The 24,970-nt window shown below is 46.9% G+C and overlaps 1 protein-coding gene across 6 annotated transcripts in view; it reads right to left on the reverse strand.

Annotated features, from left to right (window-relative positions):
• The window catches only part of Poln (DNA polymerase nu), a 162,887-nt gene that overhangs the window by 9,186 nt on the left and 128,731 nt on the right, over positions 1–24,970 (reverse strand). For all 6 annotated transcript variants that reach the window (XM_078020854.1, XM_078020856.1, XM_078020855.1 and 3 more), the window contains 2 exons: positions 14,152–14,234; positions 8,180–8,311 (listed from right to left, as the gene is read on the reverse strand). In XM_078020854.1, coding sequence (XP_077876980.1) covers positions 8,180–8,311; positions 14,152–14,234 — 215 coding nt within the window. The remainder of the gene's footprint in view (positions 1–8,179; positions 8,312–14,151; positions 14,235–24,970) is intronic.

Here is a 24,970-nt window from a genome sequence, read left to right on the forward strand (position 1 = left end):
TCATACCTTGTTTCTCCCCCAGCTGTGGTTTTTGGTACTGGCGATCATAGTTTCCGTTTGCATCTCAAGAGCCCTGGCCCTGCCCCTTCATGTTGGTACTCAGAGTGGAAGCAATGCTCTTGGAAGCCATCCCCATGTCAAAACAGCTGGCTTCCCTCCACTGCATAGGAAGGAGCAGGGAGCCTTGGAAATAGCAGCACTGGGGTCCAAATGAAAGGAAGTTCCTTCTCCAACTGCCTTCTATCTAGGTTCCAAAAATAGCTGCAGTCCCTCCAAGGTCACCTGGCATGAGAAGAAGACAGACAGAGGAACCTAGGGCTGAAGGGGGCAGAAGTCTTAGTCAAAAAGCAGTTGAGGAGAGTAATCATGCATGCCCGGAGGAGGACAGTGATAGATCCCAATCTACCAACATGTGGCTTTCCTGGCCCACTTCCATATAGAGACAACAGCCAGGACCTGGAAGACTATCACCAAGGTCCCTGCAGGCTTGGTTACACCAGAGGTATCCCTGCTAGCCTGTTTCTCTTGATTCCTCTTTCACTCTTCCCATGACTTCATACCTCCATGTTCTCACCTCTTACTTCATAAACCCCACATCCCTACACCCTGCTCTCTCTCTTTGTCTACCATTAGAAATTGGAGACCTTATGCAAACCTACTATTTTATCATAGATATTAATTGAACACATTTATGTTTATTGCTACAAAACTATACTTGTCTAAATAGGAGGTATTTGATTTAAGGCTTCACATTGTTTGCACTGGGTGCTGTAAATATTGATCTCCCACTTAAAGGCGAGGTATTGGTAACCTGCAGAGACACTACAAAATTATAGGGTAAAAATTCTAATACCTCAGATCCACAATGACACATTGACAACATAAAAATCAAGGGAAGAAAGTGCCCCAAACAAACCAAGATGCTGCAATAATAGAATCCATTGACAGCACATAGATGAAATGTCAGAGAAGGCGTTCACAATGTACAAAATTGAAATGATCATCAAAGCCCAGAATGGTATAAGAGAGCCAATACAGGCAAAAACTGATCACTCTAAAAAGGGATAAGAGAGTAAATGCAGGTAGCAAAAAATTACTTCAAGAAAAAGAGATTCTGAAAAAAAAAAACACATATAAAAATCCTTGAAATGAGGAAACAATAAACCAAATAAAAAATTCAATAAAAAGAACCACCAACAGACGAGAGCACTTGGAAGACAAAACCTCAGGCAATGAAGACAAAATATATAATCTTTTTAAAAATTATTCTTATGTATATTTTTGGTTGTTAATGAACCTTTGTTTTATTCATTTATTTACATGTGGTGCTGAGAATCAAATCTAGTGCGTTACACATGCTAGGCAAGTGCTCTACCAAGAAGCCACAAATCCATCAGCAAAACATACAATCTTAAAATAAAGTTGACCATACAATGAAGATGGTAAGAAACAGATTTCCAAGAATTATGGGATAACATAAAAAGACAAAATCTAAGAATTATTGAGATAGAGGAGGCACTGAGATATAAACCAAAGGAATGCACAATATCTTCAATGAAATAATATTAGAAAATTTCCCAAACATGGATAATCAAACACAAGAGGCTTATAGGACCCCAAATGTACAAAATTACAACAGATCCACACCAAGGCACATTATAATGAAATGCCTAGCATACAGAATAAGGATAGAATTTTAAAAGCCACAAGAGAAAAGTTTCAGATTACATATGGGGGAAACCAATTCCTATCTCAGCAGATTTTTCAACCCAGACTCTCAAAGCTAGGAGACCCTGCAACAACATATCCCCAGCTCTGAAAGAAAATGGATGCCAACCAAGAATCTTCTATCCAGTAAAATTTAGCTACAAATTTGATGATGAAATAAAAACCTTCCATGATAAACAAAAGTTAAAAGAATTTACAATGAGAAAGCCTGCACTGCAGAACATCCTCAGCAAAATATTCCATGAGAAGGAAATGAAAAACAACCATGAAAACCAGCAAAGGGAGGAACTACACTAAAGGAAAAGCCAATCAACGAAGTGACCAAGTCAAATTTTAAAAAAACCAAACAAACAAACAAAAAAAACAGGGCTGGGGATTTGGCTCAAGTGGTAGCGCGTGCGGCCCGGGGTTCGATCCTCAGCACCACATATAAACAAAGATGTTGTGTCTGCCGAAAACTAAAAAATATATATTAAAAAATTCTCTCTCTCTCTCTCTTTCTCTCTCTCTCTCTTAAAAAAAGAATCTCTGTTCTTAAAAAAAAATTAAAGAATAAAAAAAATAAAACAAAATGACCAGGAATACAAACCATACTTCAATAATAAACATGAATGTTAATGGCCTAAACTCATCAATCAAATGACATAGACTGGAAGATTGGATTTTTTAAAAAAGACCTAACCATATGGTGCTTCAAGAGATGCATGTATAGGAAAAGACATCCAGAGACTGAAGGTGAAAGGGTAGGGAAAAACCTACCACTCACACACACCACACAAACAAGCATCTGTTTCCATCCTCATATCAGATGAAGTAGACTTCAAACCAAAATCAGTCAAAAGGGATAAAGAGGGGCATTTCATACTGCTTAAGGGAATGACACATCAACAAGACATGACAATCATGAATATCTATGTCCCCCCAAATGGAGCTTCCATGTATATCAAACAAACCCTTCTCAATTCCAAGAATCAGATGGACCACAGCACAATAGTACTGGGTGCCTTTAACACACTTCTCTCATCACAGAATAGATCTTCCAAATAAAAACTAAAGAAACCATAGAACTCAATAATACAACCAATAATTTAGACTTAACAGATATATATAGAATATTTCATCCATCAACAATTTTCTCAGCAGCACTTGGATCCTTAATAGACCATTTGTTATGCCACAAAACAAGTCTTAGCAAATACAAAAAATAAAATAAATAAATAGAGGTTTTACCCTGCATTCTATCAGACCATAAGGAAATGAGAGTAGAAATCAATGATAAAATTAAAAATAGAAGCTACTCCAACACCTGAAGACTAAACAATAAGCTATTGAATGATGCATGGAAAACAGAGGACATCAGGGAAGAGATAAAAAGACTCTTAGAGGTAAATGAGAACTCTGAGATAACATACCAAAATCTCTGGGGCACTATGTAGGCTATGCCAATAGAAAATTTCATTGCATTGAGCTCATTCATTAAAAGAATAAAAAGTAAACAAATAAACCAACTGACATTGCATCTCAAAGTCCTAGAAAAAGAAGAACGAATCAACACCAAAAGTAGAGGAAGACAGAAATGATGAAAATCAGGGCTCAAATCAGTCAATGAAATTGAAACAAAAGAAAAAATTGGAAAAAAAATGACAACAGCTGGTTTTTTGAAAAAAAAATTGATAAACTCTTAGCCACTCTAACCAAAAGGAGAGAGAAAACTCAAATTACTAGAATTCATAATGAAAAAGGAAGCATCACAACAGACACTACTGAAATGAAGAAGAGGGCTAGGGCTGGGGCTCAGGGGGTGGAGCTGATCTAGCACAGCGAGGCCCTGGGTTCGATCCTCAGCACCACATAAAGATAAATAAATAACATAAAAGTCTTGTGTCCAACTACAAATAAATGTAAATTTAAAAAAAAAACAGGTGGAAGACCTTTACAATGAAAACTATAGAACACTAAAGAAAGAAATTGAAGAAGACCTCAGAAGATGGGAAGATCTCCCATGCTCTTGGATAGGCAGAATTAATACAGTGAAAATGCCATACTACCCAAACTGTTATACAGATTTAATGCAATTCCTATGAAAACCCCAAAGACATTCTTCACAGAACTAGAAAAAGGCAACCACGAAATTCATTTGGAAAAATAAGAGACCCAGAATAGCCAAAGCAATCCTCAGCAAGAAGAGTGAAGCAGGAGGCATCACAATACCAGATCTTGAACTACAAAGCAATAGTGACAAAGACAGCATGGTATTCATACCAAGTAGACATGCAGACCTATGGTACAAAATAGAAGACACAGAGACAAACCCACATAAATGGTCATCTCATACCAGACAAAGGTGCCGAAACATACACTGGAGAAAAGACAGCCTATTCAACAAGTGGTGCTGGGAAAACTGGAACTCCATATGTGCCAAAATGAAATTCAACCTCTGTCCCTCACCCTGCACAAAAATCAATTCAAAGTGGATCAAAGACTTAGACACTAGAACAGAGACCCTGAGCCTAATAGAAGAAAAAAGCAGGCCTAAATCTTCATCATGTTTGCTTAGGACCTGACTTTCCAAACAAGGAGTCCTAGAGCATAAGAAGTAAAATTTAAAAATGGGATGGATTCCAACTAAAAAGCATCTTCTTTTAGGAAACAATCAATAATGTGATGAGAGAGACTACAGAATGTTAAAAAACGTTTACCACACAGATATCAGACAGAGCACCAATCTCCAAGGATATATAAAGAACTCAAAAAACTGAACTACAAAAAAACCCCCACAAATAACCTGATCAATAAATGGACCAAGGAACTGAACAGATACTTCACAGAAGAAATAGAATCAATCAATAAACATGAAAAAAATGTTCAACATCTCTAGCAATCAGAGAAATGCAAATCAAAACCACTCTAAGATTTCATCTCACTCCAGTCAGAATGGCAATCATCCAGAATATGGGCTACAATAAATGTTAGTGAGGATGTGGGGAAAAGGCACACTCAAACACTGCTGATGGGACTGCCAATTGGTGCAACTACTATGGAAAGCAGTATGGACATTCCTCAGAAAACTTGGAATGGATCCACCATTTGACCCAGCTATCCCACTCCTCAGTTTATACCCAAAGGACTTAAAATAGCATATCACAGTGATGCAGTCACATCAATGTTTATAGCAGATCAATTCACAAAAGCTAAACTATGGAACCAACCCAGATGCCCTTCAACCGTTGAATGGATAAAGGAAAATGTGGTACATATACTCAATGGAATATTACTCAGCCTTAAAGAAGAATGAAATTATGGCATTTGCAAGTAAATGGATGGAGTTGGAGAATATCATGCTAGGTGAAATAAGCCAATCCCCCCCAAAGCAAAAGCTGAATGTTTTCTCTGATAAGCAGATGTTGCTCCATAGTGGGACAGGGGGATAGGGAAGAATGTAGGAACTTTGGTTTGTAGAGCAGAGTGAGGGGAGGGGTGGGGCTGTGGGGATGGGAAGGATGGTAGAATGAGACAGACATTATTACCTATATTCATGTATGATCACACTAGGGGAGTGACTCTGCACCATGTACTACTGCCAGAGGAATGAGACATTGTGCTCCACTTGTGTACAATATGTCAAATCCATCCTACTATCATAGACAACTAATTAGGACAACAACAAAAACCTGAGTGCAGTGGCATGTGCCTATAATCCCAGTGACTCAGGAGGCTGAGGCTGTAGAATCTTTAGCTCACCGCCAGCCTCAGCAACTTACCGAGGTACTAAGCAACCTAGTCAGACCTGCCGCAGTCGGGCTGCAGCAAAATAGCCGGGGGGTGGGGGGGTGACGAATAACTTGTGTACGTTGATACAGCAGGAATAGGAGCCGTTTATTGTAGGACAACAGAGCTATTTATACATTTTGCACAGCTTACCTTAATTAGCATAAACTAGATACATCAGTCAACCAATAAGGAATCTCTACACTTAATGGCTTGCTTTTGTTACTCCTCAAACCACTCCCTCTGGCATTTTGCCAGGCACCATCCAAACTTGTTTACGAACTCTAACATTTCTCTGGCAAAATACCACGTGTTATTTTGACTTGTCTACAGACCTTAACAAGACCCTGTCTCAAAAAACCAAACCAAACCAAAACAAAACGTGGTGATTCGGCTCAGTGGTTCAATCCTTTACAGACAAAAAAAAAAAAAAAAAAAAAGAAAAAAAAAAGAAAGAAAGAAAGAAAAGAAGCAGTACAAATGCCTTGCTGTTGCCAATTTTGAAAACAAAAACCTGACCATGTGAGCACATTGCTGGCTGCTCTTGGGCCTCAGAAGAAATCAGTGTCAAGTCAGTCTGCTCCAACCTGGGGCAGGCCGTGTGCCAATGTGCAGTTTTACACTGACTTCTGGGAACGTGACCCCACTTGCACTGGTGGCCAGAACGGTGTCTCAGCCCCAGCCTCCCCTGCATTCCTTCTTAAGCAACTCCTACGTGGCATCCCACTGCTGCTTCCAGACTCTTCTCTGGTAGTGTCTCTGCCTTGGGACTTTCCTTCCAATCTCTTTCTCACTTGTTACTGGGTGAGTTTTTAAAAGATGCAACCCAGGACCCTTCCACGTGGAGTGCTATGCATGGTCTGGCCTTGCCTGGCACTGTCTCTTCTTTCTCTGCTCTATGCACCTGCCCAGGGTTCTCTGCCTTCGAATGCTGGGCCCCTCCCCTGGCCATTCCTGACCTTTTTAGTCTGTTCTCAGGTTACCTCTTCAGGGAGGCATGGCTGTCAGATGCCCTGGGGCTCCTCTGTGCTGCTCTCCATTCCTTCCACAGTCAGGGTGCAGTGTCCCTGAATGTCTTTCTTACTGTCTCTCCCAGTGGACAGCAAAGCATTCGCCTGACACATGCCAGGCACCCAGCAAACATTTGAGATGAAGTAAATGATTGTTCTAATGCACATTTGCACCATCTGCTTGGACATGTAACTGCTGGGTCAAAGGGCATGCATGCTTGTTGTCTGGAAGCATGACATGCCACAACCCTTCCAGAAGGTTCAGTACAAGGAGGGGAGTGGAGCTCATAGCAGGATCAACACTGGGAACAAAACTAAACTACCACCATTTCAACATCTCAAAATCAACAGCATTTTTAGTTTTGTTGAGGATGGGGCTCCTGGGCAGGAAACCACCAGGGCCTGTGCCAAGGGCACCCTGCCCATGCCCAACTGTCCGGGCCTGCTGGACCCTGGGGGTATGGAAATGCTCTGCTGGCATGTGTGTGTTCCACGTACATCAGGACAGCAGGCAGGACTTAGGCTGCAGGAGTTCTGAGTGTGCTGGGAGCTTCCCTTACTAGTGGGTGGCAAGACCAGCCTGACGGCAGGCAAAAAATAGACATTGTAGCAGGCAGTCCTGAACTCAGACTGTGCTTGGGCGCTGAGTGGCAAGTCCTCAGTGTTCCCTGGAGGATCCAAAGAGGGCTCAGGGTATCAAGGGTGTCATTCAGATGTTGCTGTGCCCTGAGGGCATGCATGCCCAGCCAGTGAGGAATGTAGGTTCTGCCAGGCCAGTCCTCCACCTGATTCATACTTCACTCCCAAGAGGGTGCTCATTGTGAGGGCTCACACTCTCTGTACCAGTTATCAATCTTCTTTGTTTCTTTAATTTTTGCTCTTTATCTTCTTCTTTCTTTAATTCCTCTTTCCCAAATTTTATGTTGAATGCAACTCACTTATAATTGCAGATTTCTTTTAAAATACTCTTTAAAATATTCACTTGCTTCCAAATAAAGTGTTATTAGTGTGGCCAAGTTCCACAGTGTTTGCTGAGATATTTTACTGTCTTTTTTTATTTTTATTTTTTTTAGGTGGACACAATATCTTTATTTTATTTTTATATGGTGCTGAGGATGGAACCCAGTACCTCGGGCATGCCAGGTGAGCACATTACCACTTGAGCCACATCCCCAGCCCCTATTTTACTGTCTTTTACTTCTAAAATTTTGTATTTTCTTGGGATGTCTTTTTTATCTTAAGTTACTTGGGACTGTGACACAGTTCCAAGCAGGTGTGTGAATGGCACATGGAGAGACATGTATTCAGGGACTTCTTAGTACACTGTGGGCACGACATGGAACCTTTTGGGGTTTCCTTTGTGACCAGACTGGAGGTGTTTTGTAAGTGTGCCACATGTCTTCCATTTCTGGGCCCAGGTTCTGTCTGTCTCTCTATTTGGGTGGTTGCACTAGGTTGTTGCTTCAGTTGGAGCTGGCTCTGGTGATGGCCCTCTCTGTTCATCGGCAGGAGCTCATCCAGGCACTGCAGCCTCAGCAGCCCAGCCCTGCCCATCCACACACTGTCCACCTGTCTGTCCTCCTGCCAGCTGTAAAGCTAGGAGTGACAGACAGCACTGGAAGCTGCAGAGGAGAGGAAGCCAGGGTGCCAGGGCATGGCTGCGGCGGCCCTACCTGTGTGATAACACTGGTCAATAGCTGCTTGCGAGAAGTCTTTGATTTTCTTGTACTTCTGCAAAAAGCTCTCCAAAAACTGGGTGGCTTCCCGAACAGTAATTCCAAGGCAAGCAGCAAGCCGCTCCTTCCCTGTAGAACCAGAAAGACATGTGATCAGAGTCCAGGCCTGACCCCCACCAGGTAAGTTAGGGGTACCAAGAGTATGTGCCCCCCCAGGGAGTGATCAGGTACAGGGAATAAACCAGCCAAAGGCCTCTGAGACAGTGTGGTGAGTCAAGGTCTCGTTAGCAGTCCTGGTCCGCAGGTGCTCAGTACCATGGATCTAAATAGGGCCTGTTGGACTGAGGTTGTGACTCAGCGGTAGAGAGCTTGCCTCGCACATGTGAGCCCCTGGGTTTGATCCTCAGCACCACAGATAAATAAACAAATAAAATAAAGGTATTGTGTCCATCTACAAGTTATATATATATATATATATATATATATATATATATATATATATATATATATAATAAATAGGGCCTGATAACTCTTATTATTATTATTTTTAACAATGTTAACTATCTTCCAGGTGCAGCAGATGAAGCTTTAAATGAGGTAGACATGGTCCCTGCTCTTGGCTTGGCCAATGGGAGGACCAACTGCACAACTCCGGGAGGCTGGACAGGGTACAGAGGAAAAGAAGACTAAGTTCCATGCCAAATGATGGAAGTGCACTCAGGAGTTTCTGTGCTTGGAATTTTTAGTTTGAAACACATGCTTTTGGTCCAGACAGATATTTTCCAGGTGTTCTTGTGAAGCTGCTTATAGAAAGGTCTCTGGTGGGTCAGCACCTGAGTTCCAGCACAGCAATGAGCTTCCTGCTGGTCAGGTGCGGGTGCTGGGAGCACAGAGGCCTGGGTGTGAATCTGCCCTGTCACTCACAGGAACCTCAGGGAAGTTATCTAACCTGCAATGAACTCATATCCTTACTTGTAAATGAGGAACAAGAGTCCTTTCCCATGGGGCGGCTAAGGGAACCTCATGAGCCAAGGCATGTACAGCTTCAAGCACTGCCTGGCTCCTACTTGGTGTTGAATATGAGGTGACTCTCTTCCATTTTCCTCCAGAAAAGAACAAGAACCTAAGATCGGGGGTGGGAGCCCTGACAATAGGATTATGGAGAAGGCCCTGGTCTTCAGGAAGCTGCCCTGATGGAGGGAAGCCCCAAGGTGCATTCTTGGGGGTTCACTACCCGGGTTAGGGCAGGGCTTGCTGTTCCCTGTAATAAGCCAGCTCGGGGACCTCCCTGAGGCTTTCAGACAGGATGGACCAGAGACCACGGCCCAAGGGCAGAGATGTGGGGTCTGTTAAGACAAGAAAAAAGCCTTTCAAGAGTGAGGTTTGCCTGGCCTCTCAGGTCTGGTCTTCTCCTTGACTAGGCCATGCTGGCTCAGCCCACTGAAGCCTTCCATTGCTCTGAATATGGATAGTGCTCCAGTCTTGGGACAGTGAGGGGCAGACGTTTGCTTCCACTGCTTTGCCAAGAAGAGTGGAAAAGTGGTGTGCTTTGTTCTCCCAAAATTTATGACAGCAGTGAGGGATGAACTCTTGGAACCCAGTGCTCCCTCTCTGTCCATGTCTAGGGTCCTTGGCTGGAAATGAAAACACTCTACCACCCTTTTTAAGGTTGAATCAAGACAGTGTGATATCTTCAAAAACAAGGTATTATGTTTTGCTACATGTTACCAAAATAATCCATCTCTAACTCTTTCTGTGGAATTCTAAGAACCACCCATGAGCTATGGTGCTGTGATAGAAAAATCCATTGTCTTTGAGAAAGAAATCAGATGGCGGCTTGATGCCTCAGCCAGGTCAGCCAGAGGGGACTTAGAGTCTTATTCTTAGTGATGTCTTTTCCCATTCCCCATCTGCTGTTAAGCCCATCTGGGGAATTTTTTTATTTCAGACATTATAGTCTTCAGTTTTAGAATCTTCACTTGGTACTGATTCTTTGCTGAGGGTTTTTCTTCCCTCATTTGTATGTCATTGAGCATAGTTATAATAACAGTTTTGAAATCCTTGTCTGCTGCTTCTAATACCAGGTCATCTCAGGATCTTTTTCCACGATGGCTTTTTCTTTTGAGTATGACCAAGATGTTTCCTCACGTTTAATAATCTTGGATTGTATCCTGGATATTGTGAATATGTTGTAGAAATTTTGGATTCTGTTATGTTCTTCTCAGGAGCAATGATTTTTAAATTTAATTTGTTTTATTTTTATTTTTTGTGATACTGGGGATTGAACCCAGGGGTACTTAACCACTGGGTTAAGCCACATCTCCAGCCCTTTTTATTTATTTATTTTTAAATATTGAGTCAGGGTCTCACAAGGTTGCTTAGATCCTTGCTAAGTTGCTGAGGCTGGCCTCAAATTTGCAATCCTCCTGCTTCAGCCTCCCAAGTTCTGGGGATTACTGGTGTGTGCCACCAGACCCAGCTTAATTTTTTTTAAAGACAGCAGTTAATTTGGCTAAATTCAAATGTCAAACTCTCTCTCCTTGCAGTGAACAGCAGCTAAAATCTCAGATCAGTCCTCGTAGCCTTAGCTGGGCTATCTGGTGTTTGTACCACTCATGCATAACTAGGGGTCTGTCACAGATTTGGACAGAGTACATATCCAGAATTTGGGCTTCTCTTTGGCTCTATTCTTTCTAAAATCACTCCCTTCACTTTCTAGATTCTATTGTTGCCCCCGTGTCTGCCCTCTGGTTTTTCAGGCTGTACGACTGGGGTCCTGAGTTCCCACACCCACAGCATTGATGGAGCAGGGCTGTAAGATGGGAAGCTCACAATGCACCATTCCTTTCTTCCAAGTATCAGCCAATTTGCAGCTTCAGTTTGCTTTTGGTCACTTCCCAGTGCTTTCCATCCCTATTTCATAGATGATAGCCTGTGTGTGGGGGAGGGCTGGTCTGATGGGAGCGACTTGGCTATTACCAGAAGCCACACCTTTCCAGAACATTTATGGCTCAGAATGAATTACTTTCTTCTCACCTGTAGAGCTGTCAAGCTGCTTGAAGAGGAGTGGGTGGCCAAGCGCTCTGTCCATTGGGAACAGATGACATAGTAACCCCAAAGGAAGCAGAGACTAGAGGCTGGTGGAGACAGAGGGTCCCACGGCTCTCCAGGACCTGGAGTGGGGTTATCACCCTCAAGCCCACTGTTCCTACCCAAGCAGGACATCTCTTGGCTCGAGGGCTCCTCTGTTCTCGCCCACATATTGGCTCCTTCTCTCACAGAGCTGATCAGTTGATTAGGTTTCTATTTTTTTGGTTATAATCACAAGCAGGTATGCCTGAGAGCACCCAGGACCCACTCAGTAGGAACACTAAGCATTTCCCACCCCTAAAGTCCTATCTGAGCAATATGGCCTTTGCCAGGTGGCTAATCACGTCCTGTGTGTATATATCATAGATTTATCTGCAGGAAGACACCTCCATTCCGTTTCCTCTAAGTACTGCCCCATAAGTATTGCTCAATCTCTCACTCATTTCTGTCACTGGGGTTGAGAAGTGAGTGACAAACAGTGAGCCCCAGGAACACTGGCTACTCCACCTGGATGGACCTTCCACTCTAGCCCAGGTGTTGCTTCTCTGGGGAGCCTCCCAGGCTCTCAGGCCCCGTCCTTATGGGCACTCCTTAGGGCTCCCTGTGTACCAAGGACTCTCAGTGTTAGGCTTAGCCATGTTTCTGCATCTTTCTGGAGGAGACATGCCCCTTAGAAGCAGGCCTGAGTCCTAGTCCACAGCCCTCCTGTGGGCCCAGCCTACAGCATGCATTCTGTAAGCGTCTCCTGACTGCTTGGTGACTGGCTGTGGAGCACTCTGAGGAAGCACTGAGAAGACTGGCCAACTCTGAGAAAGTTATAATTATAAAAGCCTTGGGCTTTATCTGGGGGTCTGTGGGCAGTTTCTTGCAGAAGTATGGCTCCTGTTGGAACTCAGAGGTGGCTGTAGGCAGGCCCAGCGAGTAGGGAGATGCCCCAGTACATTGCTGAGTTTAGACGACTAAAGGCTATGCCGGCCCTTAAGCTGCTTCTCTGCTTGTTTCAAAGTCTTGCAGCTGCTTCTGCTCTCTCCGCCACCATCCCAGGAACACACAGAATAATGCCTCGGCCAGGGTCCAGTGTTCCTATAGCATTTCTGGATTCTCAGAGTTGTGATTCTGTGAAAGGCAGGGCTGCCTGCTGGGGACAAAGTCCCTCCACTGAATTTTCCAAAGGTTCCCAGCAGCTCAGGAACCTGGTGAATTCACTTGGGTCCTTGGTCTCAGATCATCCAACAAGATTCTGGTTTCAAAAGGGGAACAGAGATATCACCTGAAGTGAGCAACACGTACATGGTGATTCCAGCTGTCAGGCAGGTGGGAGCAATGGAGGCTGTGAGGTGGAAGCTTGGGGTGGAAGCCCTGCCAGCATCAGGGCTAAAAGCAGCCAAATTACCCTCTTCACTAGCATCTCAGCCAATGACTCACTGCTTATATTTGCACAGTGTAGCTCTTTTCCTCTTCAGGAAAAAATAAATGCTCCAGAAGAAGCCCAGTGGGTGGCCATGAAGTCTACCTTCATCTGGGGGTGGGGACTACTGTGGGGGACTCTGCTGTCCTCTTGGAGCCCAGTTTACTCACAGTGGGCCTCCCTTTCTCCTGACAGAGCAGGAGGGTCCAGCCTCACTTGGGGCATTTGTTGAAATAGCCCAGCATTGAAGCAGGACCCAGATAGGTGGCAGATGACAAGAGATGGGGGCTAGCTGAGCCAGGTGCTGCCTCAGCAATCATACAAGAGCATTTTCTGAGAAGGAGACCAATACTGGCACCTCAGACAGGGCCACATGCTCAGGTGGTGACAGAATCAAGACTTGGGCTGCGCAGGGTGGGAAGGCAGTGTTGGATCTGCTGAGCTGGAGCTCGTGGCACATCTGGAGCAAGGGTGCAAGGCACTGAGGTCTAGTTTACTTGGCAGAATGCTGCTTTCCCCCAGAATGGAGACCCCAGGAAGCTTCAGAGGACACTGAAGAGGAAACAGGCCCAACAACTGAGGAGAGTCCCAGCATCCCATTGTCTCCACTGAGCTCACTTCTGGTGTGTCTTCCAGACACAGTGTGCACAACCAGAACATTCTCAAGGTCATCAGTGTGCTCAGTTAGTATTATGTGCCTTCTCTATGCCAGGCTATGAGCAAAACCCTCTAGGCTCCTGCCCTCTGGAGCTCATGGTGAGTTACACCTGAGACCCTGAACAGATAAGAAAGTGCAGAGTTGGCACCTCAGTGCCACAGTAAAGGCTCTGCCTATGCTGGAGGCCATGGGCCAGCAGGATGCAATTTGAACCCACTGGAACCTCCCCAGTGGAACTTTAGATGAGACCACACTCCAGCCAGCACCCTGATTGCAGCCTGCAAGGGCTCTAGTCCCTAGACCCATAAAGACTGTGAGGGGATGAGGGGCGTTGTTTTAAGTCAATGTGTCTATGGTAACTGCTGCCCCAACTCCTGGCCTGAGGCTTGGTTCTGTCCTCTGTTGGGGGCTGTCTTTGGCTGCTGGCCCAGCTGGGTGAGTTCTGTTCTGGGACAGATCAATGAGTGCTGAGAAGCGAAAACAAGACAAACCAGGCCCCATTTGAGGTAGTTGCACTCTCTAAAGCCTGGTGTTTGTGTGTGGAGGAGGATCCCAAGCATGACAATGATGCCTGGTGTGGCAGTGTGCTGGTACCTGCTGACTCCCCTGACAGTGTTGGCAGTGACACTGTGATTTGGCAGTGTGAAATGGTCTGACTAGTGCTGGGTGACACCATTGTCACCAGTGTTTGTGTAAACAACATACAGGGACTCTCAGAGTGGTTTCTCTTAAACATGGCTGTACTTAAATATAGGCACACAGTCATCCAGCTCATAGGTGACCCCAAGACCTAAACCCCTGCCGTCAGCCCACCTGCTCCATAGACCACGGAGTATACCACCTTCTTGGTCTGCTCTCTGTCTGCGTACGTCACATGCTCCATGGGAATGTCCTTCCTGTATGGAAAGACAGCATGTGTCAGGCATAGTCAGCACTGTGTACAGAGAAGGCAGCTGGGATCTTGGCTGGGCTGTGACTGTGGCTGCTGTAGTCCCCTGCAGGATTGGACGATCAGCCTCTGCATTGGTCTCCCAGAGACAGCAGGGTGAGCCCTGCCTTGGGGTTAAAACATTCAGATAGAATTAGGATCAACTCTACTTCTGACTGGCATACCAACCCCAGCAATCTCCAAAGATTAAAGCTGAGACAGCTGAGAAGCTCAGTGTTCTGCACATGCCACCAAGGGTCACTCCTCCCTGCCTGAGCATCCTCCAAGGACAGGCAGCCAGCTCTGTTTGCTGCTCTTGCAGACATTCTCAGCATCTACACCAGGCTTCCCTCATGAACTGAGCACAGATTAAGGAGCCAAAAGGAGAAGAGAGACACAGCCAGAGCCAGAAAGACAGAGAGGAAACCTCTCCCAGTGTTTGTGAGTGGCTCTGTGATCGGCCCGCTTCGCTGCATAGCCAGGGGGTTCCCAACGATGCCTCAGCCTTCACTTCCTCCTTGCACTGAGCCTCAAGACCAATCTAAGGTAGAAGGTCTTTTCCAAGCATGGGAGTTGTCTTGGACAGGCAGGAGGCTTTTTAGATTTTCCAGTATTCACAAGCGCTTTAGTATGGCCTACTTTCCCAAAGAATGTCTCTCCTTGGCTTTTCCTCCAGAGCATTCAGTGTCCTATTGTTTGCTTCAACTGTAATTATTTTGCCCACCACTTTCCTGTGCCAAATGGGCACAATGACAAGCACCTGGATCAGTCCTCCAGGCAGCCCTGGACTCAGGAGAAGAGACACACATGCCTCTTTGAGATCAAGGCAAGCTCCGCTCCCTCTGGAACCAAGGATCAGGTCCTGAGTGGAGGTGGGACAAGTGGATACTTCAAAGCTCTCCTCACACTCTCTAGCTGCCTTTTCTTGACTCAGCTCTTGCTGGGGAAGACCTTTGCCTGTTCTTCAGAGAACTGACAAACTTTGTTCTGGTAGTTTCTGCTTGATATCTGTGTTTCTGAAGGGGACATGGAGCTACCTCCTGTACATTTTCTAGGGCGTAACAGATACCGCCTGATTTCTAAGTGCCCATGTATACGTAGTGTTCCCCCTTTTCCAGTTGTGGCAAGCTCTTTTGCCCACTTGTTTCTCTCACCCTTAAATTTGCTATTGATAAATACTGAATGTAGATAGGAAGCAAAAAGCCAAAATGTATACAGGCTCAGAACATGTGTCAGCTCCTACATGACACTTCTTAGCCATATTTCCTGCCTTTATTTTAAAAATACCATGCATGCTCTACTCTAAATCTGCTCCCAGGAAACACTCTGCTGATAAATGTATTTAGAAATCCCCAGCACCAAAACAAACAAAAAACCAACAACAGCTTCCCTCCAGGGCTGCCGGCCACGAAAGCAGACAATGCCTCAGCTCAAAGGGACCAGCTGAGAGCCACAGAAGGAAGTAAGGAATCTGAGCAGGGCACACCCTGCCAGACGTAGCTCTGATCCTTCCTCAGAATGACAGACCGGTCAGGGCCATCTCTAAGGAGGCTTCCCAGAGTCAGACTGGCAGACTAGTCAACAGCACAATCTGACAAAAGAGGCTGAACTCTCTTCTTGGGTACATATGGTCATATATTAAATCAGAAAAAAATTCGCAAAATGTAGAAATGTTAACATTCTCTGATCACAGTGCAATAAAACTAGGAACAAAAACTAAATGAGCCCTTGCATCTAGAAATAAACCAAACCTAAACCAAAACCAAAAAACTTCTATCAACCATCTTTTGTATGAACAGAAATATAAACAGAAATTATATTGTTTCCAATAAAAACACTTTATATTAGAACCAATCATTCCTATGTTACTAAAAATGAAAGAAAAAAGTAAATAAACTTAGTTTTCAATTCAAAAAGGAAGGAAGAGAACAAGTAAACAAACCAAAAGAATATGAAAGGAAGGAAATTATAAAGCTAGAATAAAGACAGGAGCAGAGGGCTGTGGCTATGTCTCAGAGGTAGCATGAGGCACTGGGTTCCAATCTCCCGCACCACATAAAAAATAAAATAAAATAAAATAAAATAAAGCTATCTTCATTTTCTAGGCTCAGAAATAATTTATACAGCATACAGACTATTTGATTCCTAAGCCTATAACTAAATATAAATAAATAAATATTAAAAAAAAAGACAGGAGCAGAAATTAGTGATGTCGAGAACAGAAAGACATAGATCAAATTAATAAATAAATGAAATCCTGGTTCTCATAGAAATAAAATATACAATACATTATCTAATTTTATCAAAAAAGGAAGAAAGTTTGAATGATAAAATAAGAAATAACAAAGAAAGGTAATTACTGACATAGAGGAAATAAAGACCTTAAAAGTTATTTTGTAAAACTTTATATGAGTAAATTTGAAACCCAGGTTAGATGGATAATACCTGAAGAAAATATAGCTATAAAAATTGATCTCAGCCAGCAGCTCAGGAGGCTGAGGCAAGAGGATGGTGAATTCAAAGCCACTCTCAGCAAAAGTGAGACGTTTTTACTCCAAAAAAGTGTAAAATTGGGGTGGGGATGTGGATCAGTGGCTGAGTATGCCTAAGTCCAATCCTGAGTACCCTCCCCACAAACGGACCTCAGTATAGATGAAAGTTAAATAGTCCAATGTCTATAGAAAATAGAGAAAATATTTAAGGAACTACACTACAAAAAAAAAACAAACCCAAAACAAACAAAAACCCATCCCAAATGGTTTCATATGGAATTCGATCAAAACAAAGGAATCAAATTGTCTCTACGCTGCATAAATTATTTCTGAGCCTAAAAATGAAGAAAAAATTTCCAATTTTCTTTTATTAATAAAGAATAACAGTTATATCTAAACATGGTAAAGAGACTATCAGTATACAGGAAAGTAGCAACTGATACCTCATGTGAATACTAATTGATGTAATACTTCTGAACAGATACAAGCAACATATGCCAAGAACACAATAAGAAGCACTCGCTCCCAGCCTGAGGCACCAAGGAGGAGGAACAGAGCAACCCCTGCTAATAGGGGGAAGAGGCGGACAACTGAACTGTGCCTCTCACCTACAAACATAGCTCTCCACCTGCAGCAACCTACAGACAACAGCCAGGACTGGGAAGACCATCACCAAGGTCCCTATCACCTAGAGACAACAGCCAGGACTGGGAAGATCATCACCAAGGTCTCTTTCACCTAGAGACAACAGCCAGGACTGGGAAGATCATCACCCAGGTAACTGCCAAGAAGAGACATCAGGTAGGAAAAGGAAGACCATCGCCAAGGTCCATGCTACCCAGAGACAACAGCCAACACTGGGAACACCCACACCAAGGTCCCTGAAACCTAGAGACAACAGCCAGGACTGGGAAGACCAACAACAAAATCCCTGTCACCTAGAGACATCAGCTAGGACCGGGGAGAATAACACCAAGGTCCCTGTCACCTAGAGACAGCAGCCAAGACTGGGAAGACCATCACAAAGGTCCCTGCCACCTAGGGACAACAGCCAGGACTTGCAAGTCCCTCACCAAGGTCCCTGCACCTAGAGAAAACAGCCAGGACTGGGAAGACCATCACGAAGGTCCCTGTCAATTAGAGACAACAGCCAGGACTAGGAAGACCATCACCAAGGTCCCTGTCACCTAGAGACAACAGCCAGAATTAGGAAGACCCACACCAAGTTCCCTGCCACCTAGAGACATCAGTTGGATCGGGAAGACTAACACCAAGGTCCCTGTCACCTAGAGACAGCAGCCAGGACTGGGATGACCCTCACCAAAATCCCTGAAACCTAGAGAAAACAGCCAGGACTGGGAAGATCATCACCAAGGTCTCTTTCACCTAGAGACAATAGCCAGGACTGGCAAATCCATCACCAAGGTCCCTGTCACCTAGAGACAATAGCCAGGACCGGGAAGACCAACACCAAGGTCCCTGCTAACTAGAGACAACAGCCAAAACTGGGAAGACCATCACCAAGGTCCCTGCCACCTAGAGACAAAAGCCTGGACTTGGAAGACCATCACCAAGGTCCCTGTCACCTAGAGACAATAGCAGGACTGGGAAGACCATCAAAAAGTCTCTGTCACCTAGAGATAACCACCAGGACTGGGGAGACATAACCAAGGTCCCTGTTACCTAGAGACAACAGCCAGGACTGGGAAGACCATCACCAAGCTCTCTGTCACCTAGAGACAACAGCCAGGACTAGGAAGATCAACACCAAGGACCCTGTCACCTAGAGACAACAGCCAGGACTGGGAAGACCGTCACCAAGGTCCCTGCTACCTAGAGACAACAGCCAGGACTGGGAAGACTATCACCAAGGTCCCTGTCACCTAGAGACAACAGCCAGCACTGTGAAGACCCACAACAAGGTTCGTGCCACCTAGAGACAACAGCCAGGACTAGAAGACCGTCACCAAGGTCCCTGCCACCTAGAGACAACAGCCAGGACTGGGAAGACCATCACCAAGGTCCCTGCTACCTGGAGACAAGAGCCAGGACTGGGAAGACCAACACCAAGGTCAGTGCCACCTAGAGATAGCAGCCAGGACTGGGAAGATCATCATCAAGGTCCCTGCCACCTAGAGACAACAGCCAGGACTTGCAAGTCCATCACCAAGGTCCCTGTCACCTAGACACAATAGCCAGGAGTGGGAAGACCAACTCCAAGGTCCCTGTCAACTAGATACAACATCCAGGACTGGGAAGAACAACACCAAGGTTCCTGCCACCTAGAGACAACAGCCAGGACTGGGAAGACCATCACCAAGGTCCCTGTCACCTAGAGACCACAGCCAGGACTGGGAAAACCAACACCAAGGTCCTTGCCACCTAGAGACCACAGCCTGGTCTGCGACGTCCAAAACGAAGGTCCCTGCCACCTAGAGACAGCAGCCAGGACTTGCAAGTCCATCACCAAGGTCCCTGTCACCTAGAGGCTACAGCCAGGACTGGATGACCATCACCAAGGTCCCTGCCACCTAGAGACAATAGCCAGGTCTCGGGAGACCATCACCAATGTCCCAGCCAAGGAGAGACATCAGCTAGGCCTGGTAAGACCATCACCAAGGTCCCTGCTACCTAGAGACATCAGCTAAAACCGGGAAGTCCATCACCAAGGTCCCTGTCACCTAGAGGCTACAGCCAGGTCTGGATGACCATCACCAAGGTCCCTGCAACCTAGAGATAACAGCCAGGACTGGAAGACCATCACCAAGGTCCCTGCCACCTAGAGACAATAGCCAGGTCTCGGGAGACCATCACCAATGTCCCAGCCAAGGAGAGACATCAGCTAGGCCCGGTAAGACCATCACCAAGGTCCCTGCTACCTAGAGACATCAGCTAAACCGGGAAGTCCATCACCAAGGTCCCTGTCACCTAGAGACAACATCCACGACTGGGATTACCATCACCAAGGTCCCTGCCACCTAGAGACAATAGCCAGGACTGGAAAGACCATAACCAAGGTCCCTGTCACCTAGAGACAACATTCAGGACCGGAAAGACCCACACCAAGGTCCCCGCCACCTAGAGACAACAGCCTGGACTGGGAAGAGCATCACCAAGGTCTCTTTCACCTAAATACAACATCCAGGACTGGGAAGACCATCACCAAGGTCCCTGTCACCTAGAGACAACAGCCAGGACTGGGAAGACCATCACCAAGGTCCCTATCACCTAGAGACAACAGCCAGGACTGGGAAGACCATCACCAAGCTCTCTGTCACCTAGAGACAACAGCCAGGACTAGGAAGATCAACACCAAGGACCCTGTCACCTAGAGACAACAGCCAGGACTGGGAAGACCGTCACCAAGGTCCCTGCTACCTAGAGACAACAGCCAGGACTGGGAAGACCGTCACCAAGGTCCCTGTCACCTAGAGACAACAGCCAGCACTGTGAAGACCCACAACAAGGTCCGTGCCACCTAGAGACAACAGCCAGGACTAGAAGACCGTCACCAAGGTCCCTGCCACCTAGAGACAACAGCCAGGACTGGGAAGACCATCACCAAGGTCCCTGCTACCTGGAGACAAGAGCCAGGACTGGGAAGACCAACACCAAGGTCAGTGCCACCTAGAGATAGCAGCCAGGACTGGGAAGATCATCATCAAGGTCCCTGCCACCTAGAGACAACAGCCAGGACTTGCAAGTCCATCACCAAGGTCCCTGTCACCTAGACACAATAGCCAGGAGTGGGAAGACCAACTCCAAGGTCCCTGTCAACTAGATACAACATCCAGGACTGGGAAGAACAACACCAAGGTCCCTGCCACCTAGAGACAACAGCCAGGACTGGGAAGACCATCACCAAGGTCCCTGTCACCTAGAGACCACAGCCAGGACTGGGAAAACCAACACCAAGGTCCTTGCCACCTAGAGACCACAGCCTGGTCTGCGACGTCCAAAACGAAGGTCCCTGCCACCTAGAGACAGCAGCCAGGACTTGCAAGTCCATCACCAAGGTCCCTGTCACCTAGAGGCTACAGCCAGGACTGGATGACCATCACCAAGGTCCCTGCAACCTAGAGATAACAGCCAGGACTGGAAGACCATCACCAAGGTCCCTGCCACCTAGAGACAATAGCCAGGTCTCGGGAGACCATCACCAATGTCCCAGCCAAGGAGAGACATCAGCTAGGCCCGGTAAGACCATCACCAAGGTCCCTGCTACCTAGAGACATCAGCTAAAACCAGGAAGTCCATCACCAAGGTCCCTGTCACCTAGAGACAACATCCACGACTGGGATTACCATCACCAAGGTCCCTGCCACCTAGAGACAATAGCCAGGACTGGAAAGACCATAACCAAGGTCCCTGTCACCTAGAGACAACATTCAGGACCGGAAAGACCCACACCAAGGTCCCCGCCACCTAGAGACAACAGCCTGGACTGGGAAGAGCATCACCAAGGTCTCTTTCACCTAAATACAACATCCAGGACTGGGAAGACCATCACCAAGGTCCCTGTCACCTAGAGACAACAGCCAGGACTGGGAAGACCATCACCAAGGTCCCTATCACCTAGAGACAACAGCCAGGACTGGGAAGACCATCACCAAGCTCTCTGTCACCTAGAGACAACAGCCAGGACTAGGAAGATCAACACCAAGGACCCTGTCACCTAGAGACAACAGCCAGGACTGGGAAGACCGTCACCAAGGTCCCTGCTACCTAGAGACAACAGCCAGGACTGGGAAGACCGTCACCAAGGTCCCTGTCACCTAGAGACAACAGCCAGCACTGTGAAGACCCACAACAAGGTCCGTGCCACCTAGAGACAACAGCCAGGACTAGAAGACCGTCACCAAGGTCCCTGCCACCTAGAGACAATAGCCAGGACTGGGAAGACCATCACCAAGGTCCCTGCTACCTGGAGACAAGAGCCAGGACTGGGAAGACCAACACCAAGGTCAGTGCCACCTAGAGATAGCAGCCAGGAATGGGAAGATCATCATCAAGGTCCCTGCCACCTAGAGACAACAGCCAGGACTTGCAAGTCCATCACCAAGGTCCCTGTCACCTAGACACAATAGCCAGGAGTGGGAAGACCAACTCCAAGGTCCCTGTCAACTAGATACAACATCCAGGACTGGGAAGAACAACACCAAGGTCCCTGCCACCTAGAGACAACAGCCAGGACTGGGAAGACCATCACCAAGGTCCCTGTCACCTAGAGACCACAGCCAGGACTGGGAAAACCAACACCAAGGTCCTTGCCACCTAGAGACCACAGCCTGGTCTGCGACGTCCAAAACGAAGGTCCCTGCCACCTAGAGACAGCATCCAGGACTTGCAAGTCCATCACCAAGGTCCCTGTCACCTAGAGGCTACAGCCAGGACTGGATGACCATCACCAAGGTCCCTGCCACCTAGAGACAATAGCCAGGTCTCGGGAGACCATCACCAATGTCCCAGCCAAGGAGAGACATCAGCTAGGCCTGGTAAGACCATCACCAAGGTCCCTGCTACCTGGAGACATCAGCTAAAACCGGGAAGTCCATCACCAAGGTCCCTGTCACTTAGAGACAACATCCACGACTGGGATTACCATCACCAAGGTCCCTGCCACCTAGAGACAACATTCAGGAACGGAAAGACCCACACCAAGGTCCGCGCCACCTAGAGACAACAGCCTGGACTGGGAAGAGCATCACCAAGGTCTCTTTCACCTAAATACAACATCCAGGACTGGGAAGACCATCACCAAGGTCCCTGTCACCTAGAGACAACAGCCAGGACTGGGAAGACCATCACCAAGGTCCCTATCACCTAGAGACAACAGCCAGGACTGGGAAGACCATCACCAAGGTCCCTGTCACCTAGAGACAACAGCCAGGACTGGGAAGACCGTCACCAAGGTCCCTGTCACCTAGAGACAGCAGCCAGGACTGGGAAGACCGTCACCAAGGTCCCTGTCACCTAGAGACAGCAGCCAGGACTGGGAAGACCATCACCAAGGTCCCTGTCAACTAGAGACAGCAGCCAGGACTGGGAAGACCGTCACCAAGGTCCCTGTCACCGAGAGACAACAGCCAGGACTGGGAAGACCGTCACCAAGGTCCCTGTCACCAAGAGACAACAGCCAGGAATGGGAAGACCGTCACCAAGGTCCCTGCCACCTAGAGACAACAGCCAGGACTGGGAAGACCGTCACCAAGGTCTCTTTCACCTAGATACAAAATCCAGGACTGGGAAGACCAACACCAAGGTCCCTGCCACCTAGAGACAACAGCCTGGACTGGGAAGAGCATCACCAAGGTCTCTTTCACCTAGAGACAACAGCCAGGACTGGGAAGACCATCACCAAGGTCTCTGTTAATAGAGACAATAACCTGGACTGGGAAGTCCATCACCAATATCCCTGCTACCTAGAGACAACAACCGGGAGTGGAAAGACCATCACGAAGGTCTCTGTCACCTAGAGACAATAGCCAGGATGGGGAAGACCAACACCAAGGTCACTGACACCTATAGACAGCAGCCAGGACTTGGAACACCATTACCAAGTCTCTGTCACCTAGAGACAATAGCCAAGACTGGGAAGACCATCACCAAAATCCCTATCACCTAGAGACAACAGCCAGGACTGGGAAGACCATCACCAAGGTCCCTGTAACCTAGAGACAACAGCCAGGACTGGGAAGACCAACACCAAGGTCCCTACCACCTAGAGACAACAGCCAAGACTGGGAAGACCATCACCAAGGTTCCTGCCACCTAGAGACAACAGCCTGGACTGGGAAGACCATCACCAAAGTCTCTGTTACCTAGAGACAATAACATGGACTGGGAAGTCCATCACCAATATCCCTGCTACCTAGAGACAACAGCCAGGACTGCGAAGACCATCACGAAGGTCTCTGTCACCTAGAGACAATAGCCAGGATGGGGAAGACCATAACCAAGGTCTCTGTCACTTAGAGACAACATTCAGGACCGTAAAGACCCACACCAAGGTCCCTGCCACCTAGAGACATGAGCCAGGACTGGGAAGACCATCACCAAGGTCCCTGTGACCTAGAGACAACATCCAGGACCGGAAAGACCCACACCAAGGTCCCTGCCACCTAGAGACAACAGCCAGGACTGGGAAGACCATCACCAAGGTCCCTGTAACCTAGAGACAGCAGCCAGGACTGGGAAGACCATCACCAAGGTCCCTGTCACCTAGAGACAACAGCCAGGACTGGGAAGACCATCACCAAGGTCCCTGCCACCTAGAGACAACAGCCAGGACTGGGAAGACCATCACCAAGGTCCCTGCCACCTAGAGACAACAGCCAGGACTGGGAAAACCGTCACCAAGGTCTCTTTCACCTAGATACAACATCCAGGACTGGGAAGACCAACACCAAGGTTCCTGTCACCTAGAGACAGAAGCCAAAACTGGGAAGACCATCACCAAGGTCCCTGTCACCTAGAGACAGCAGCCAGGACTGGGAAGACCGTCACCAAGGTCCCTGTCACCTAGAGACAACAGCCAGGACTGGGAAGACCGTCACCAAGGTCCCTGTCACCGAGAGACAACAGCCAGGACTGGGAAGACCGTCACCAAGGTCGCTGTCACCTAGAGACAACAGCCAGGACTGGGAAGACCGTCACCAAGGTCTCTTTCACCTAGATACAACATCCAGGATTGGGAAGACCATAACCAAGGTCCCTGCCACCTAGAGACAACAGCCTGGACTGGGAAGAGCATCACCAAGGTCTCTTTCACCTAGAGACAACAGCCAGGACTGGGAAGACCATCACCAATGTCTCTGTTAATAGAGACAATAACCTGGACTGGAAAGTCCATCACCAATATCCCTGCTACCTAGAGACAACAACCGGGAGTGGAAAGACCATCACGAAGGTCTCTGTCACCTAGAGACAATAGCCAGGATGGGGAAGACCAACACCAAGGTCACTGACACCTATAGACAGCAGCCAGGACTTGGAACACCATTACCAAGTCTCTGTCACCTAGAGACAATAGCCAAGACTGGGAAGACCTTCACCAAAATCCCTATCACCTAGAGACAACAGCCAGGACTGGGAAGACCATCACCAAGGTCTCTTTCACCTAGATACAATATCCAGGACTGGGAAGACCAACACCATGGTCCCTGCCACCTAGAGACAACAGCCAGGACTGTAAAGACCATAACCAAGGTCT

This window comes from Ictidomys tridecemlineatus, chromosome 9 (genome assembly GCF_052094955.1).
Source record: "Ictidomys tridecemlineatus isolate mIctTri1 chromosome 9, mIctTri1.hap1, whole genome shotgun sequence".
Lineage (NCBI taxonomy): Eukaryota > Metazoa > Chordata > Mammalia > Rodentia > Sciuridae > Ictidomys > Ictidomys tridecemlineatus.